The sequence below is a fragment of the Narcine bancroftii genome, chromosome 4 (assembly GCF_036971445.1).
Source record: "Narcine bancroftii isolate sNarBan1 chromosome 4, sNarBan1.hap1, whole genome shotgun sequence".
NCBI classification, from domain to species: Eukaryota; Metazoa; Chordata; class Chondrichthyes; order Torpediniformes; family Narcinidae; genus Narcine; species Narcine bancroftii.
The window spans coordinates 121,068,909-121,089,054 of record NC_091472.1 but is presented as its reverse complement, the minus strand read 5'-3'; the positions used below and the strand labels follow the sequence as shown (position 1 = coordinate 121,089,054).

Below are 20,146 nucleotides of genomic sequence, written 5' to 3'. Positions count from 1 at the left end.
CTAAGTCACGTACAAGTAATTTACAAAAGGTCGCCAAGCCTCTTCAAATTTAACATAAGTATCAAATATACAACTCTTAACTTTCTTGAAACTTGATCATGACATAATTTGAGAGTCTAAGGTGTGGTCTCCTATACATTGCACAGACTGGGAGTTTGCTTTATTGAGCACTTTGACTATGTCCACAGCAATAGCATGGATCACCCATTGGCCAACCATTTCAATTCCCAATTCCATTCCCTTGCTGACATGTCTCCCCATGGTCTCACAGACTGCCAGACTGAGACCACCCACAAATTGGAGGACCAACATTTCATCTTCTTACTGGACACCCTCCAACCAGATGGCATTAATATCAACTTCTCTGGTTTTCATTAAAACCCACTCTCCCCTCACTTCTTCCCATCACCTTCCCCTATTCTGTATCTCCCTATTCCTGGTCTCCTTTCACAAACATGAAAAATTCTCACCTCTCCCATTGTATCCTTTTGTTGGTCTGGATTCCTCCTTCAGCCAGCATTATCTGTATTCTGAGATTTCCTGCTTTTGGCTCCTTCTGCATGTTCCTTGAAGTGGGGCTCAGGCCATCAAAGTCAGCAATATATCTTCATCTACTAAAAAAGGAGGCTGAAAGACCGGTTGAGTTCCTCTAACATTTCAGTATTTTTACTTTATTCTGTATCATCATTTCATTAACTCTGGCACAAGACTACAAGGTCTTATTGCTTTAGTTTCCTAATGTCAGCCTGACCACATGTTCCTTTTCCCTAATTGGAGTCTGACTAGTTCAGAAAAGATCAGCAAAACTTTGGTTTAAAGTTGCTTCATGTCAATAAATGTGCTTGTGAGAACAATTTCATAATATGTTAGCCTCTGCACACAGCAAAGAACAAAAGCATTTCATTTATCTGCTTCTGCTATCCTTGGCTCATTCCAGTTAGTTGTTTTGAATTCCTTTCTGGCTAACATGTTCCTAGCTGAAATGAAAATTTTCTGACCAACTCTGTACTTGCACATTGCACACCAATTTCCTCACCAAAAAAAAAAGTTGAACGAAGCATTTTCCCATCAAATGCTCAATGGCACTGTGGAGGTCTTATAATGGAGTATATTGAACCTATTGCTTGTAGAGGTGAAACTGCTTTGCATAAACAAATTGGAAAAGATTAGGCAAATAAACTTTTTCCAAAATAGGTATCAACAGTTCTGAACAAAATATTGATCAATTCATTATGGATTTATTACACAACTCAAAACAATCAATCCTGCAACATTACATCTTGGATAATCCAAATTATCCATTGTTTTGTTTATACAAAGGACTCAGAAAAAAAGCAAACTACAAACATAAATAAGATGACCATCAATAGAGGCCAAATGAAATTAGAGAAGTTTGCATTGATGCATTTATGGGGAGGTTACATAGACACACAAAAAAGAAAACATATTGCTGACGTTATATGAAGGAGGATTCCAGATTTGTGTGGAACAAACACTGACTTACTAATGAGGCAGAAGACTAATTTTTTTTGAAAACATTCAAGTGAATTGAAATTGGAGCTTACAAAAGTGAATTTAGAAATTCAAGCTTGAAACTGGAAGGGGAACAGTTTAACAGAGCACAGTACAAGATCATCTTGCATTCACCGATTGCTTTCACTTTTATTTCTGCTGCATTTAAACTAGTGGTCATACAGAGTTCACGTGGCAGGACACCAAGACCTTCACTGTGCCACATGATCAAATTTCAACAGTGGATGTCATGTCAAGGTGTCAATAATAAAAAGCCATTTTTTTTCTACAGAGGAATTATTTTTTTCAGATAATTATCCTACAGAATATAGTTTCTTTAAAAACTGAAACAACACATTAAAGAACCAAAAAAAAATCAAATGGGGTTTGCAGTACTTGACATTGAGACACTGGCATACAAACCTCTTACATTTCCAGCACTTTGTAACTTGTGTAACTGAACATTAGAGCAAAATAATTCTGTTGTATGCATAATATGTTAGCTATCTCACTTGCATAAATCTTTATTTTAAATATATTCCCATTGTTAGAAAATTTACAGTACAGAAAAGATCAGTACAATTGATTTTCACCGTACAAACCACAACTTAAGACAGGATAAACAGTTAGTTACAGATAATGCAACCATTTATTGGCCTCACTTCCCAAATAGTTTTACTTAAATATGATCTACAGTTCATCATGCTTAAATGGCTCAGCACTAGGCTTGATGAAGACCCCTTCCATTACTGTCCAGTAGTTGTCAATATTGAGGCTGAATGTGCCATGAACTTCAAGCTGACCTCTGATTGGATGACCATACTGCTCTCCCGTTATTGTTAGAAAAGCCTGGGTTCCTACATGCTTGAAGCGAACATCATCATCTCGCTCCCAACTTGTTCCACTGCACTGTACAGTCCAAACATCCAAGTCGTCTCCTTCTCCGTTCTCTCCAAAAGCACTCACTTCCTATATGGTAAAGTGATGGAAGGTTAGCAGTCGAATGATCACACCAACACTTAAAAGTAAGCTAACAAGTAGAAACCAGCACCATGAATGGTTTAGGTTAGGAACAACTAGTACCAAACACAGGGTCTTGTTTTTGGATGAAACATTAAACTTAGATCAGCAAGTTGCTCCCTCAACAATCCTTGATCCCTGCCACCAATTTTAGAGAATATTACTCACTCGACATCAAAACACACATTCACTTTTGTTTAACTATCCATGAGAGTTTACTATGTGCAATCCCTATTAGACTTAAGACATCAGTGAATGGTTTAAAAAGACATTTCCAATAGTTCCCTTTTTATTAAGAACACCCCCAGGACATCCCAATATTATGAAGTAGCTGAATATAAATACATGGCTTCATTTCTATTTTTATTCAGTCCAATTTCCAGATGGTCAAGATTTGGGTAATTGAAGTCCTCAATTTTCACTCTTTTGGATTTTGCAGATCTCCCCGATTTCCATGTTTTTCCAGAACATACCCTTAGTTACTTTTGTACCTGCCAGAACCATAGACACTACAGTACAGAAACATGTTGTTTGGACAATGCCAAACTATTATTCTGCCAAAGTCCTATTGAACAAAGAAAGAATGAAGAAACAAAAAAAAACCATCAGTGCATGCAGTAACACACATGGAGACAATAGTATTGTAGTGTTCGAATCTTTAGAGACTGGCTAGCAAGTAGCGATCGTAATAGTAATGGCTTTCTTTAACTAATCAAAATGCTTGATAATTCTATCCCTGATTATTGTTTCTACAATAATCAGGGAGGTTCAATCAACAAAAAGTTAGAGCTTGTTGCTTCTCACTTTTTGAATAAGGGTGTAACACATACTTTTTCTGAACACTGTGTGCTGACTGAATTTGCAAAACTGGCCAGTAAACTGAGATACATGCAAGGAGCAAAGTAGAGTGGCCCTGGCCCTTTTTGCAATCAACTTTTCTTGTACCTCTCCTTTATCAATTTTTACCTATTGTCAAAATGGATAAATTTGGAATATTGTGTGCAGTTTTGGTCACCTACCTACAGGAAAGATAATAAAGTTGAAGGATCTTGCCAGGACTTGAGCTAAGTTATAGGGAAAGGTGGAATAGGTTAGGACTTTATTCCCTGGAGCGTCAGATAAGGAGGGGAGATATGATAGAGGTACATAAAATTACAAGGGTTCTAGCTATGCAGGCTTTTTCCACTGAGGGGAGAGGACATGGATAAAAGGTGAAAGTTGAAAGGTGAATAGGGGAAACTTCTTCTCTCAGAGGGTGGAAAGTGTGTAGAACGAGCTGCCAGTGGAAGTGGTGGACGCAGGTTAAATTTGACATTTAAAAGAAGTACATAGATGGGAGGGATATTGTCCAGGGCAGGTAGATATGAATAGGCAGGATAATAGTTTGGCATGAACCAAAGAACCTATTTCTGTACTGTCGTGTTTATGGTTCTAGCAGGTACAAAAACAGCAGAATTCTCTGAAGTAATGGAGAAAGAATATTTATTTTCATTGTGTGATGACATCGTTTAATGGGTTTATTGTAATGTATATGTTGAACGTTTAGTGGGTAGGGAGCGGGGTGGGAAGGAGGGAGGGAAAGGAGAGGGGAAAGGGGAGAAAATGACACTGTATATTCAAGAGGGAAATGTTTGTGTGTATTTTGGTTGATATGGTTCCTAGTGTGAAAAATTTTAAAAAATTTTTTAAAGTAATGGAGAAAGTAAATGGAGGAATGGAATAAACTCCCTATGTTACAAATGACCTGACTTACAAAGATCTGATACGAGACAAATTGGCACATTTTTAAATATTGTTCAAGCTAGTAATGATGTTTCAGGATATTGATTAATGGTTGGATACAGTATATATTCCATTAGTTTAATTGTGGGTAGTATGAAGTGGATTATTAAATGAAAGGAAATTATAGCAAATGTACATAGACCAGTACATGATGAAACAATGAGAAGTTGAAAGAACTCTCATCGGGTCAGGCAGCATACATGGAGAGAAGTGTACAGTCAACATTTCAGATCAGAACACTTTTCTGAATTTGTTAGGACCCTTTGACTCTATTAAGGGTCCCGATCTGCAACAGTGACTGTCCATTTATCTGCAATGGATACCACCTGACTTGCATGCCATTCTGCTCTCCTTGGCTCATTCCAGCTTCGAATTGTTTATTCAAGATGCTTGTGACTGCAATTTTGGTCTCTCTGGAACACAACATAGGTAGCTTTTGATAACTGAAGTTCTGACAGAGAAATAGACTTATTAACTGTTTTCAGGAACAGAATACTTGCATAACCCAAGGAACACTTACCTCAGTCATTTCAGAAGCAGAATGAATCAAGGTTGCAGACATGTAATAAAGAGGGTTAGTTGGATGGACAGCAAACAATTAACCAACAGTAACCAGTAGTAGTGGTATTATTCATGATGTAGCCCCCTGCTCAACTCACTTTACACCTATGACTGTGTGGCTCAATATGACAATTACACCATCTACAAATTGGTCGATGATACTACTGTAGTGGGGTTGTATAAAGAAAGGTGATGAGTCAGCATACAGGAGGGAGAATGCAAACTTACCTGAATGGTGCACCAACAACTTTGTACTCAATGTCACTAAAGAGGATTGTTGACCTCAGGAAAACCAGAGGTATACAATCCAGTGATCACTGGGTGTAAAGAAATCAGAGGTCGAGAGGGTGAGCAAAGTTCTTGGGAGTCACCATCTCGGAGGATCTTTCCTGGACCCAACACACTAAAGGCATCATAAAGAGCGCACATCGGCACCCCTACATCCTCAAGAGTTTGCGGAGGTTTGGTATGATACCAGAAACCCTGCCAAATTTCAACAGATAGTGGTGGAAAGTGTGCTAACCAGTGCATCATGGTCTGGTAGGGCGACACCAATACCCATGTTATGTTGATATTCGTTTAGGGTTCAGAAGGAAACTAGTCCAGACACAGGGAATGGATAACTAAAGGATTTATTAACAGAAACAAACAGGCTGGCTACCCCAGCAACACACTAGCAGATCAGGACCAATTAACAGAACAAAGCAAAGTAATTAGCAATTTACAAGCAGTTGGAACCTAAACCTAGCAGCAGCATACAATCAGAAGCAGTTCCAGGAGAGGAGTGGGAAAACATGACCAGCTTCCAACCCCATAATAAGCCCGTAGGGATAGGGGCTTCTGACTACGGAGGTTACCCTACATGTGGGCTACCTACAGGGGTGTACATGTTCCCATACCCCTGATAATTGGGCTGTGTTTACAGCAATACCCTTGGTTAGCTTATGGGGTTGCTAATACCTTACCTGCAACCACATGGCAAAGAGGAAGTGAAACTCATCTGCTGTTTATAACCTCCCTTGCTCAGCAGGGGCTGTGAGGTATGAGGCTGGACAATGGAAGTGTGAGCTCTGGCTGGTGGGTTCACACCCGGTTGGCAGGCTGGAGAGACTGGGCAGTGCCTTGATGTTGATGGACAGCTGGATGTAGCTTCAGACATAACAAGAAATGGTTACTCTGTAACAACCCATGAATGTAAAGCCCTGCAAAAGGTAATGGACATCACAGGCAAAAACCCTCCCCACTATGGAGAACATCTACAGGGAATGCTGCCATCTGGAAAGATGAATAGGAGCCACAAGACTCGCACCATTAGACTCAACAACAAACAAACTCAATCAGAATTTTGTTTTTAACCTCTGAATTGCACATTTGTTTAAATTTGTTAACTATTTACAGTTCTTTGTTTACAAGTATACACTGTAGTTTTTTTTGCACTACATGATTCAAATTGGCAGCAGACTTGTGGGCCGAAATGGGCCATTACCGTGCTGTTTGTTTGAACTTCTTCACACAGAGAGGGGAGGGTGTGGTGAAGTGGTAATTTTGCCTCACCAACAGAGAGAAGAATCTCAGGGTTGAATGTAATGTCATGTGTGTACTCTGACAATAAATCTAAAAGTGACTATCAAGACTCTGCAAGAGCGACTGATGAAACAGTCATGGTGCTGAAGTGACCGATTTCTAATACTGACAATAATCTTTTGTGCTAGGTATGACTCCAGCTACTCTAGTTTTCTATGAAATACCCTTTGACTTCAGCTTCGCCAGAACTCAAATCACTCACACCAGTTGAGCTCTTCCCAAATGCTTTATGTCAATCATATTGCCCTTTCTGCCCACGCTGACCAATCTATTCCTCCTACACTTTACAGCTATCTCCTAATCAATCATTACCAATTTATGTATCATTTGATATTTCCTTTATCATGACCCCTGCATTTAAGCTAAAATCAGTACATAGTTGAAACAAAAGGTTATACCTGGTTTCCAGAGAGTGGTGACACAAAATGATGACTGTGCAAGTTTCTTCCAGTGTTGACATGCGTTAGTCGTATTGATTGTCCACATTTAATTGGTATTCCTCGCTGACAAACCTGACCTGGCTTTCCTCTCACTGTCCAGTAGCTGTTGCTGTCATCCGAAACACTCACACCAGTCACAGATTGTTGGCCACTTCCTTTTGAGAATTAAGAGCAAATGTCCCAGAAAATAACTCAGCAATTTTTTTTAAATCAAAAATACAAGGAAACAATTAGCATTCAGTTAAATCACAAATGTTTTAGATAGCTTTTCAAGAAATGGTAGTTCTACATTCTTTGCATTCACAACTTCAACTTCATGGCCATTGTGCTTGAGGTTCACTGATACAGGAGGTGGGGACAGGAAACCATTCAGTATTCATACCGCACTAATCCTGGAGGGGGAACAAAATCAGGAAACTAAAGCCTTTCTTTTGGAAAACGCAGCTGATCAAACAATGCTTATTAAGGGAAAGTTTGCAGAGGACATTTGCAAGAATGTTGCTTGGGGTGGAATGCTTCAGCTGTAAGACTACAAGGTGGCTTGAAGGAGGGACTCCAGAATCAGAATTTATTTTCGTGAACATGTCACGAATTTCGTTATTTTGCGGCAGGATCACAGTGCAAATATTTATATAAATTCACCTTACAAAATAAAAATAGTGCAAGAAAAAGACAAAAAGTATGAAAGCGTTCATTGTTCAATCAAGAATCTGATGGCAGAGGGGAAGAAGCTGTCCTTGTGCCGCTGAGTGCTCATCTTCAGACTTCTGTACCTTCTCCCCACACCGATGGAAGTAGAGTGAAAAGGGCAGGGCCTGGGTGATAAAGGTCCTTGATGATAAGAGGCTGTTTTCTTAAGACACTGGCTCTTGTTAATAACCACAATGGAATGAAGACTGGTGCCCATGAGTTAACAATCTTCTGGAGTTTTTCTTCTTGTTGAGCATTGGCACCTCTGTACCAAACAGTGATGCAACCAGCCAAAATGCTCTCCATGGTACATCTGGAGAAGTTTCTGAGAGTCTTCGGTGGCATTCCGAAACTCCCAAAACTCCTTGCAAAGTATAGCATTTGGCCAGCTTTCTTTGTGATTGCATCAACATGGAGGCTCCAGGACAGATCCACAGAGATGTTAGCTACAGGAATTTGAAGTTCTTGACCCTCTTCACTGCTGACCCCTCGATGAGGACTGGTTCATGTTCTGATTTCCTCCCAAAGTTCATAATCATCTCTCCTTAGTTTTGCTGACGTTGAGTGCAAAGTTGTTGTTGTGAAACCACTCAACGAGCTGATCTATCTCCCTCCTGTACACTTCCTCATTGCCGTCTGTGATTCTGCCAACAACTGTGGTGTCACTGGCAAATTTGCAGACAGCATTTGAATTAAGCCTAGCCTCAGTCGTAGAGCGGTAAGCTAAGCACGCTTCCTTGAGGTGTACCTGCAGTGATCGTCAGCAAGGAGACATTGTTTTCAAATAATACAGCTTGTGGTCTTCTAATGAGGAAGTCAAGGATCCAGTTGCAGAGGCCTCAAGTTTGAAGCTTGTTGTTGACCAGCCCTGAGGGAATAGTTGTGTTGAAGGGTAAGTTGTATTCAATGAGGAGTACCTAGATGTAGGAGTTGTTGTCAAGATGTTCCAGAGCTGAGTGGAGAGCCAGTGATAGATAATGCATCTGCTGTGGAGTGATTGTGCCAGTAGGCAAATTGCAGTGGGTCCAGAGTGAGAGAACAGATTTAATGGGTCTCAAAAGCAAGGATTCTGAACATAGTCTGACAGTACTCTATTTACAGAAAACAAACAAGGGAAGATCGCATCAGGGATAAGACACACAAAAAAATAAACTAGCCTACACAGTGCTGTTACATACAATCAAGGAAAAGAAACAATACGATACCCACCACCCATTGACTCAGTGCAGGCACGGCTCTTTGCAACTCTGGACACCATCTAAGACACTCCTAGTGCACGCCTTACCAAGTGATTTCTCCAGTGCCATTCCACAGTACTCAGCCTGGAGTGAAGCAAGGTGGTCCAACAGAGAGTTGCCCCCCCCCACCCCAGGTAATCTACAGGGAGCCAATGGCTCAGTACCAGCAAAGTCCAATTAATTACAAAGGCCAATGGCCCAAGGACAAGTACAAAGTTACTTAAAGCAGCTAATAGTCACAGATGCGTGGGGCCAAACCTTGATTGGCAGGTGGTGCATCTTCCAATCAGGTAATTGATGTGCAGTCACGTGACAACTACAACCCTCCACAATACACTGTCTTTTTCTTGCATTATTTTTATTTATTTTGAAGTGTATATAGACATGTTTGCATTGTGATGCTGTTGCAAAACAATGAATTTTATGATACTGATTCTGATTGAATCAGTAGAGTCCTGAGCAAATCCAATGACACCACTGAAGGACTTGCCTGCAGTATATAAAAAAACAGGTTAATGGGAACCAAATCTTCTTTTACTTGCAACATCAGGTCATATTATCCACACCATTCCAGCTTTGGCACAAATTTAAAATGAAATTCCCAAACTTTGTCAGGAGATAAGGACTCATGCCTGCCTCAAAAGTTATCCCCAATCAATAACACAAGAGACTAGAATGTTAGGAGCATAATCAGCAGATCAAGGATGGTAGCATACGCTCATTTGACTCTCTACCTCCCTTGACTGAAACCATCACAGTCCATCCACAGGAACTAAAACTGGCACCAGCACATCTAGGAAAAGAAACTAGGCAATGACCACAGTGGTCCCAGAAAGTTGAACGTTCCAAGAGCGAATTTCATTAGCTATGGGCTTGTAGGGTGGAAGTGTGATAAGACTGATGTTAATCAACAGTGGCAAAGCCTTTGAGAGGGATGATGATACAGACCAGCATTGACCTCAGAGGATCAGGAGAGCGTTTCTTTTTTATTGTGACCCGGGATTTGAGGGAGGGCTTGCCGTTGACCTCAGTGCCCCAGGAATTGAGAGGGACAATTCTGTCACTGACCTCAGTGCCCCTGGATTTGGAGGAAGGAGGTTTAAAATAGAACCATAGAAAGTACTGAGTACAAAAGTTGGAATATTATGGTAAAGTTGTACATGACATTGGTGAGGCCGAATTTGGAGTTTTGTGTGCAGCTTTGGTCACCTAACTGGGTATAAAGATATCAATAAGATAGAAAGATTTACTAGGATGTTCAGAATCAGAAATAATTGTCATGAACAATTCCGTCACAAAATTCGGTGTTTTTCAGCAGCATTTGCAATACCAACATTCATATTATGAACAATCTTGCAACCATATTTAAAAAATTTAAATCATATTGCACAAAAAGTAAGGCAGTGTGTTTGGTTCGTTGATTATTCAGGAATCTGATGGCAGCGGGGAAGAAGCTGTCCTCGTGCTGCATAGTGCTCAGCTTTAGGCTCTTGTACCTCCTTCCCAATGGTAGCAGAGTGATGAGGTCATTGCCTGGGTGGTGGGGATCTTTTGAGGATAGAGGCTGCTTTTTTTTAAAGACACCGCCTCGAATGGAGTGGTGCCTGTCATATTGGAGGCTGAGTTAACAACCCTCTGGAGTTTTTTCTTGTCCTGAGATTTGACATCTTCCCCCCCCCCCCACCATACCAGCCAGAATCCTCTCCACGGTACACCTGTAGAAATTTTTGAGAGTTTTTGGTGATAGACCCACATCTTCTCAAGCACCTCACAAAGTATAGCCACTGGCGGGCCTTCATCATGATTGCATCAAGATGGAGGCTCCAGGACAGATCCTTAGCGACATTGACCTCCAGGAAGTTCTTGATCCTCTCCATAACTGAGCCCTCAATGAGGATTGGGTCGTGTTCCCCTGACTCCCTCCTGAAGTCCACAATCATCTCCTTGCTTTTCCTAATGTTGAGCGCAAGGTTGTTGATGGGACAGCACTCAAAAAGCTGATCTATCTCCTCCTGTACCTACATTGCCATTTTTGATTCTGCCGACAACTCTGGTGTCATCAGCAAACTTGTAGATTGCACTGGAATTGTGTCTGTCCACACAATTGTGAGTATAATGAATAGAGCAGTGGATGAAGCACATATCCTTGGGGTGCGCGCACCTGTGTTGATAATCAGTGAGGAGTTGCCCGTACTTCAGGAACTGACTTACAAGGAAATATAGATAGGTTTTTTCCACTGATAGATGAGATAGAAACTAGAGGACATGGGTAGAGTGAAAGGGGAAAAGTTTAGGGGGAACAGCACAGTTGGTGTAGTGATTAGTGCAACACCTTTACAGCACCAGTGATCAGGACTAGGGTTAGAATTCCACGCTGCTTGTAAAGAGTTTGCTCGTTCTCCGTGTCTACGCGGGTTTTTCCCCGGAGGCTTCAGTTCCTCTCACCGTTCAAAGTGTGCCGGAGGTGTAGGCGAATTGGGCAGCACAGACTTGTGGGCCGAAATGGGCCATTACCGTGCTGCATGTTTGAACTTCTTCACACAGAGAGGGGAGGGTGTGGTGAATGCAGGCACAATTTTAACATTTAAGAATTTGTACAGGCACATTGGATGGGAGAGGTATGGAGGGCTATGGACTGGGTGCAGGTCAGTGGGACTAGGCAAAATGGTTCTGCACAGTCTAGATGGGCCGGAAGGACCTGTGTTACAGCAAGTACAGTAGGGTTCGGCGAGGGGGGGGTTGGGCAGTGGCAACTGTCTGCCTTATGTAGAGGAAGTTAAAGGATTTCATGCATGTTACATTCCAAATGTAGTATTAGGTGACCATAATGGAGGCTTTACCTTTTCTGTGGTTTTAATATGGGTGGGGGGGAGAGGGAGAGGGGGGGGGGAGAGGGGGGAGGAGGTTGCTGCCATTCACTTCAGTGGCCCAAGATTTGAGGCGAGAGTCCGGCGTTCACCTCAGGACCCCAGGATTTGAGGGGAGGCTGTCCCATTAACCTCAGGGGCCCAGCAGCCCCGGGTGTGACCCGGTACCGGCCCCAGTGTGGGGAAGCAGTGTTCCAGCACCGGCCACTATAACCCAGCCAAGTCTCGGAGGCGGCAAGGACCCGGCCACTTACCAGAGCCATACTTCACGTCGTGCGAGTGCAGGCGGACTTGGTGCCGGTCATTGAGCAGCTTCACCACCGAGCCGCAGGTGACGTACTCCTGCTCGGTGGCGGCAGCGAGGAGCGCGCACAGTGCCAGCCCCAGGGCGGCTCGCCAAACTCGGCCGCTCGCCATCGCATCGGCGGCCGGCTGGTGCTCCGACTCACTCCTCGCGCGCCACAGCCAATTAACGGCTGCCACCACTTACCTGGGAGGTGGAATCTCCTCGCTCCGGCCAGAGAGCACATGCTCCTTACTGATTGGCCGATGCTCCTGGAGTGTTGGCCCTTGCGTGACGATTGGCTGAGCGGTAAATCAATAGGAGCCGGCGCATTCGAGGAGAACGGAAGGCTCCTCGCTGATTGGGCTGTTACTAAAAAAGGCGGGACCTTTGGAGATGTCATTCAAATGACGATGAGACCATGCGTTGGGTCCACGTCGTTCTTCACCATTGGGCGAAGGGATGTTGTAAGCGTCTGATTGGCCAGGGAGGGAACCCTGAGGAAAGCTGCGTCAACCACCTCGGTCATTGGTTGGGAAGCGAAACGAGGCAGGTGCAGAAGCTTCGAGAAATATTATGCAGGTTAGGATGCGCAAAAAATATATATTGCTTTTGCTGGGTGGGCGGGCATGGGAATGGAGGAGGACTTGCAGCCAAGTGGGCTGTGGGTCCTGCGGCCCAATGTGTGGACCAGCCTCTTCCGCAGGTGCGTCTGTGAGGGAGGGTGTGCCTGCTGCCTCAGGCTTGGGTGGGCAGCCAGTTCCTCATTCAATCGAGATGATTGGATCTCCCCCGCAGGCCATGTTAAGCACAGAGGATGCTGGAAAGTGAGAAGCTGGAGGTACTTGGATAGATCAGTCTAGATAGAGGGTCCTGACCTGAAATATTAACTGACTGTTTCTATCCATGACCTGCTAAATCCATCTCGCTTCCATTTGTATATCCTGTACTGTTATTTACTGCACGCTTTGTGGGGTGGGGGGCGAGAGTTTGCTGATGAGCATAAGTCCCTTCTGAGACTTCTTTTGGGATTGTTTTAATGGGGGGAAAATTTTGAAGATTTTCATCTTCTATTTCCTTAATAACCGGTTCCAGCATTTTCCCCAATCAGCTACTGAGTTTCTCCAGCCATTTTATGCACTGCTGTGAGGGATATTGGAATGTTAGGAGTCCAGAGATACTGGAAGCAAGTGTCAATTAAGAATAAAGTATTATGGGTTAACTTAAGGTGAAGGGATACTGGAATGTGAGGAGTCAAGCAAATGCTCATTAGAGATGAAGTATTATGGGTGAAATCAGGGTGAAGGGATGCTGGAACAAGAGGAAGGGTTGTAAAAGTGTAATAAACTAAGGATCTTCAAAACAAGATAACAAGTAGATAGCTTTAGCAAGTCTTGGGGATTGATTAATGAGTGAAGAACAAAGACATGATACTTCCTGGCTAACAAGTTTGCAGGAAGGCACATAAACTGATAAGAAGTTAGAATCCACGTGGGCAGAATTACCTAATGCTAAACCAATCCAGGAGGCAGAAGAATGTTGGGGGGAAGGTATCTCTGTACTGAAATGAAATGTATAAAAGTTGGGTCAGCCCCAGTATCTGTGTGTATTCCCAGGGTAAGGGGAAGCACCCAACTTTGCATTGTTGTACAATAAATGTTCTTTGTTCTCAATTTTTGTCTCGAGCAAATTCTGTGAAGGTACTTCTGTTTCTCACACTGCTTTTCCCAAATTACAGATATTTGACTAACTGGCTTGGACTTCCTACATTCGATTTCCCTCCTTTCTTAAATAGTGATGTGACATTTGCACTTTTCTAATCACTTGGGATCTTTCCAGAACCCAGAAATGTTGGTAGATTACGACAAGCATATAACTAATTCCGTAACACTGGGTTAATAAAATATGTCTTTAAAAAGGTATAAATTATGGGGGTTTAGTTTAGGTACACTTCACAAACAGACATTAACATTTCACAAAAGACACATTTAAAAAGCCAGACCTTTGCCTAAGGTGGACCCTACAAGTCTACAGTGATTTTGCAGAGACAATAGAAGAGTACTTGTGCCAGTTATACCAGTGGGTGTTCATGGATCACCATGTTTACACAGGGCGGAGGCTCAAGAACTTAAAATCTTGTGTTTATTAAGACTGGTGCCAGAAGTTTAAATTGCTGATTGAAGGTTACTGTTCTAAGAGGGGTCATGTAGTTTTGCAAAGGGAGAGGGAAAAAAATGTGAATCTTTGGAGTGAGAGTTTACGGCAGCAGTTGTAGCAAGACCCCATTTGAAGATGAGTTTTGAGTTCAGCCTGTTCTCAACCCTTGTAGTCAATTACAAGAGGATGTGGCTGGTTAATGTGTTTCTCCTGGAATAGGGGAAAAAGAACTCTCTGGGGTAACCTGGAAAAAAGAGGTTATCTTTTGGAAAACATGAGAGACGAGTTTCTTCAGCAAGACACTGAAGTGGCTGTTTGAGGGAGATCAGTTTGTGTGTGTCCAACAGATATCTCTCTCAGAAACCAACAGAGACCTTCCTTTGCAATAACAATTTAAGTTAAAGCACCAAAGCCTGGTGAAAATCATACATTTTAAATTCTGTGCACAGTGTGGAAAATTACCTCATACCAGTGATCTTAGAGAAGTGAAAAGTGAATGATTGGGCAGTGAAACAAAGAACTTACCTGAAAACACATTACATACACATGCGTTGGAATGAGAAGGGGGTTAAGTTAGGTTGTTAATAGTAATAAGTTAAATGTTGATCTTATTATGTATGAAGAAAATTAAAAATATTTTTGATTAAGTAACCATTGTCTTGGTGAATTTCTGTTGCTGCTGGGTTTTTGGAGTTCTCTGTGCAATCATAAGTTTACCATGAGTCACTCCATCCCTTAAGACATTAGTTTTAGGCTCTAATTAATCAGGCTCATATTTGAATTCAACCATTTTGGCATAGAGAGTGGCACTGTGATGTAGATAGTTGAGCTGCTGCCTTTCAGCACCAGAGTCCTGAGTTCAATCCTGATCTCCAGTGCTGTCTGTGCCCCTTCTCTCGGAGATCACTTGGGTTTCCACCTGGCCCTCTAGTTTCCTCCCACATCCCAAAAATGTGCAAGGTAGTTGGTTAATTGCCATTATTAATTGATCCTTGTGCATAAGAGTTGAGAATATGGGGAGAATAACAAAAATGGCATTAATCTCAGATCTATCTAAATGGGTGGTGGCAGATCAGCACAGAGTCAATGAGCCAGAGGGCCTGTTTCTGTGCTGCATCATTTCGCAACTTCATTTGCTTTCCATGTTTGAATTTTCTTTACATCTTGCTGTTTAAAACTTATTTACAAAGGCTGAGTGTACTGCGTCACCTTGACTCATTTACAATCCTCTCACTTCAGAGGCAAGAGTCTATTCCATTGTAGTCTCAAGAACATAATCAAAGCAACTGCTTGAGTGCAGTACTAAGGTAGGTGTAAATATTTTTGTATTTTCACATTTTCTTACAACATAGAAGGAAGATTTTCTTACCCATTGAGTCTATTCCCACTCACAGAGCACTCTCATTACCCCACTATCCTATCACCTCGGGGGCCTCCCCACAACTTGATTCTACCATGTACCTACACATTGGGTATAATTCACAGTGCCCAATTAACCTACCAAACTGCACAATTTTGAGATGTAGTAGGAAACCCACACAGTCATGGCGAGAATGTACAAACTACACTGACAGCACGAGAGGACAGGGTTGATCCCAAATTGTTAGAGGTGTTAATACGTATCAACTCTGCTAACTGCGTGTCATCCAGAGCAGTGAAATCAAAATCCTCTCTCCGACCTGAAGTCTTGTGTGATGTAAAGATATAAAGTGCAATATAAAATTAGGAACATTCTTGCAATTTCAGTCATTTTATTGATTTTCCCAGTTCTGAAGCAATAATGGTCAAAGATAAACAAGATCCTGTGGGATATAAGCATGTTCTGTGAAAATAAAGTTATCTCGAGCATTTACAGAAAGCTTACTAGGTATCCAGTGTAGGCAAGATAATTGTGAAATGTGGAGGTCTAAAAATTAACATGTAAAACAGAGGGTTGCAGAGATGACTGATGTTGCAGTCTTGTCACACCATGTGTAAATGATACTCAAACATAAATGTGTTATGCCTCATGCATATTAGAATCATGAATCCTGCTCCTTGTGCTTGAAATCATGGGGATTGGTGGCCACGTGGTTGCCTGGAACATACATCATTGGAGCTGTGCTGGGGTCATCTCCACAACACTTCAGGAAAACAAAGAACTAAAAGGGAGAGGATCTCAGGACCACCTTTCCTTCAGGGCAGACAGAGAAGTTGCTGCTTCCGTTAAGACTTGAGGAGGGGGTTTGTGCATTTACATCAATGAGAACTGGTATGCAAATGTCTAATGTAAAGTTCTGCTTAGCAGAGATAGAATACCTAATGCAGACCTTTCTACCTGCCCAGCAAATTCACAGCCATGCTGATTACTGCATTTTACCTTTAGCTAATTAGGGTGTTGCAAGGAGCTTTACAGTGCCATCTGCGAAGCCCAGACATCCCATCCTGATGGTCCCATTATTGTAGCTGGTGACTTCAACCACACCAACCTGAAAGCAGTTCAATCACAGTTTCAACACCACGTCAACTTTGCCACCAAAGCAGAGAACATACTAGATCAGGTGTACACCAACAACCCTGATGCATACAAGGCTACCCCTTGCCCCCACCCTGGATACTCAGATTGCACATCAGTCCTGCTAACCCCAGTATACAGACCACTGACAAAATGAATGGAAAACAGGATGGGAAGGGGGGCAGAGAGGCACTACAGCACTGCTTTGAAACCACAAACTGGAGCAGTTTCAGAGAGGCAGCCACCTACAACAGCCATGTAAACATCAAAGAGTACACGAGCTAGCACCGTCTGGTCACCACCTCTGCCATGAGCTTTGAGTGGCCCTGGCAGTACAACTTCCCACCTTTCTACACACTACAACCAAATGTTAACACCCAGCGCAAGCAGCTGGCAGCATAGTGTTCACTGGTGCTATCCTACCTACTTTATCACAAGCTTTACACTATCGATGCGCTGGAGGCACAAGAAAGCCCACTGTTCAACAATAAGAAGATCCAAAGGAAGTTTCCCTTAGAAGCTATCCAGGTTGTATTAGAAGAACTCTGGGGGGAAAAAAGGAAATTTAGAGTGGATTGATAAAAATAAAACTCGCTGTCTCATAATGTGGAGGAGACCTGAAGAGTGGGGTAAACTTGTGTCTCAGTGGGTTTCAAAGAATGGCGTGACTAACTCTGTATTTACATTTTATGAACTCTCCAGTGGAGATGACACTGAGGGTGAAGAGTTCCATGGTTTGGAGGAATGGCTTCTGCTACGGGCACTGCAAGCTCTACAGTCTGAGCGAAAGGCTCACCATTGCTGACAGTAAAGGGGTTAAGTTCTTCTGATGCCACCCATGTTGGTCTGAGCAGCTACTGGCGACTCTGACAATAATTAAAGCATTATAATTAATGAAAATGTACTCAAGACCCTGAAGAAAAGTACTTTGAACTTCAGTTATCCAGACATCACTGTTGCACCACTGACTTGATTGTAATGTACAATCTGGCTGCCTGCAACTGCAGTCTCCTTTTTATTCTTCTAATTTTAAACCCATTATAGCTTCAAGTACTGAATATAACGTTACTGATTGTGGTGTTTTCAGAAGTTTAAAATAAGGCTTAAAAGACAGAATGTTTGCACATAGCCTGCCAGTACACGATCAGAGTTAAGTGAGTGGAAAAGTGTCTACAGTATGTTACAAAGCCACAATGATGTTATTTAGTCCCTTTCTTTCATTATAGTAGGTTGTCTTATAATTCAAATTACTGGTAAACTGATAACATGATGTGCAGAAGACTCTCAAGCTCTTCTTGGTGTAAGTTCAAAAAGCCTGTCAGCATGTTGGAAATAATTTTATCAATATTTCCTTCGGTCCTTGGATCTTTTCTTTTATTTCTATAGGTGTCGTAAGGAATTAGACGGTGGAGAACCCCCTCTGTCAATATTGGAAATTGTATGTGTTTTTGTGAGGTTACTACCCAGCATTGGGATAGAAATCAACATTTTAAGAAAGTGAAATGTCAACAGCTCTGGCAGAAGAACACAACCCTCATGAAAATGCTGCATTTAATCTGAAAATTTTATAAAGCTAGGTATTCTATTTTCCATTCTGGATCCAGTTCCTTCTCAAATTAAATATAGCTAGAATTTTTCTGTTGGTTGGAATAGTAGAAGTACAAAAGCAGAATATGACTACAGGGGTATTGCCTTTAGAAATTAATTTGAATTCTCAGTTATGTTATAACTAATGTATGCAGCACGGTTGCTGTACTGTCTTTTTGACGTAGTAGACTTTTATCTGTGATCCTTTAAGATCAGTACAAAGACAATTAAAGAAATGTATATTTATTTAAAAATGTAGTCAAGATAAATATTGTTCTTTTATTGCAAATAGTTATACCCTGATTAACAAGAACTGCTGTAAATTATCATTAACTGCAAGAATTTCTGTATATTTTGCCTTTATTAACGTTGTTGCATACTTGGAGTCCTGTGGGTCAAATAAAAAATGTTAAAATTAGGATTAAGTTTAAAATTGCTGAATTCAGAGAAAATTTATTCTGTCCCACAGCACAAATTACAAGTTAACTTCATAATTCCTGTTGTGTTCTTGGAGCTTTACTGCAGGTGTCAAATAACCAGAGCTTCCCAGACCAGCACATGGGTTTCCAGGTCAAATGTGGATTGTAGATTAAGCTTCATTCACCTTTAGGGTATTGCATTTGGCTCCAGTCATGTTGGGACCAAAACTTTCCTTGGATGAAGAATTGAGCAAGTGGCAACATCCTAAAGTTTGAGGAGGAAAAGTTAGGAAGCAAATTGGAAAGTACCTGATAGTGATGGTCAGGAACAAGGAATGAACATTGAAAAGTGGATCAAGCATGATCAGATTGAAAGAACACAACTAGTTAAAGGAAGTGATCAGCCTGCACCAGTTGGTCATTTCCTGATCCTGCTGTCAATTCAACTTGGTATGTTGTGCATTTGTTTGTACTCTACAGTTTAATCTCTTGTAGTTGGAGAGACTTTTGTTTATTCATTCATGGAATATAGATATTGCTTAAAAAGGCCAGTATTTATTGCCCATCTCTCATTTCTGTTACATTTATGAAGTTAGTGGTGAGTTCCCTTTTTGAATTGCTGCAGTCCTTGTGAGTACAGCGACTACCACATTGCCTTTAACTAGTACGTTCCAGATTTTGAGACAATGATGAGGAGGAATGGAGATAGATTTTGAAATCAGGTGGTGTGTGACTTCGGGAGAGCTTGGAGGTGGTGATGCACTGTTGCCCTTCTTGGTAGTGGAAGACCCAGGTTTGAGAATTGTTTTCAAATAAACTTTAGCTTTTATTTCATTGATAACTTTGCTATGGTGACAAAGACATGGTGTAATAATTAAAGTTAGATAAAAAATTTATATCAATGTATTACTGTTTACAGAAAAGAAACATCAGTCCTGAATAATGCAAAATTGCATATCTATTGGAATTTTGTTTCAAATTTTGTTTATATTGCATTTCTGGTTTCATTACTTTAAAGTTATTTGAAAATAAAGTATTTGTTCCTTTATATTCAAAAAAAGGAGTACACGGGCTCAGTGACTGGCAACATCTGAAAGTGCATTGAGGGTGTCACCTAGATCAAATGCTTCACAACCAGAGCTAACCTTAAACCATGGTTGATGCAGAGGTCTGGGCACTTCTCAGAGCTTGTGATGCTGCCTTCAGGACAGGAGACAAGATGGCACTAAGATCAGCCAGGGCATAACCCCCCCCCCCTGTGTAATCCAGAAGGCAAAGCATGGATAAGCACAGAAAATCCATAGATAGCTGTGTGACACCAGTGACACAAGGCACATGTGACAAAGGATCAAAACTATAACAGATCACAAAACAACCTTGTGAGTCAAAGACAATGATATCTCCCTTCTGGACAGGCGAACATCTATGCACGGTTCGATGAGAAGGACAGGCTGACACCAAAGAAAGCTCCCTGTTCCTCTGACGGCACGGTTGGCATAGCAGTTAGCGCAA

The 20,146-nt window shown here is 41.7% G+C and overlaps 2 protein-coding genes, 1 long non-coding RNA gene and 1 pseudogene across 4 annotated transcripts in view; 2 read left to right on the top strand and 2 right to left on the bottom strand.

Annotated features, from left to right (window-relative positions):
• Nucleotides 1-1,218: 1,218 nt before the first annotated feature.
• sdf2l1 (stromal cell-derived factor 2-like 1) lies at nt 1,219-12,253 on the bottom strand. 2 transcript variants are annotated; one of them, XM_069932663.1, is made up of 3 exons: nt 12,185-12,253; nt 6,858-7,054; nt 1,219-2,481 (listed from the first exon to the last, which is right to left on the bottom strand). In XM_069932663.1, exons 1-3 carry the CDS (start codon nt 12,222-12,224, stop codon nt 2,203-2,205), a joined length of 516 nt encoding a protein of 171 aa, XP_069788764.1. In that variant the 5' UTR covers nt 12,225-12,253; the 3' UTR covers nt 1,219-2,202. The 2 variants fall into 2 exon arrangements, with proteins under 2 accessions (XP_069788764.1, XP_069788763.1); XM_069932662.1 differs by lacking the exon at nt 12,185-12,253 and adding an exon at nt 11,949-12,178.
• A 197-nt stretch (nt 12,254-12,450) lies between these two features.
• On the top strand, nt 12,451-19,564 carry LOC138761075 (uncharacterized). The gene is made up of 3 exons (XR_011356100.1): nt 12,451-12,559; nt 15,374-15,441; nt 18,015-19,564. It is a non-coding gene; the product is annotated as an uncharacterized lncRNA (long non-coding RNA).
• On the top strand, nt 16,938-18,023 carry LOC138761074 (vacuolar protein-sorting-associated protein 25 pseudogene; annotated as a pseudogene).
• The window catches only part of LOC138761072 (uncharacterized G-patch domain protein DDB_G0278987-like), a 40,234-nt gene continuing 38,560 nt past the window's right edge, over nt 18,473-20,146 (bottom strand). The window contains exon 5 of the mRNA XM_069932661.1: nt 18,473-18,603. Within this exon, the coding sequence (XP_069788762.1) occupies nt 18,508-18,603 (96 nt within the window). The 3' untranslated portion in view covers nt 18,473-18,507. The remainder of the gene's footprint in view (nt 18,604-20,146) is intronic.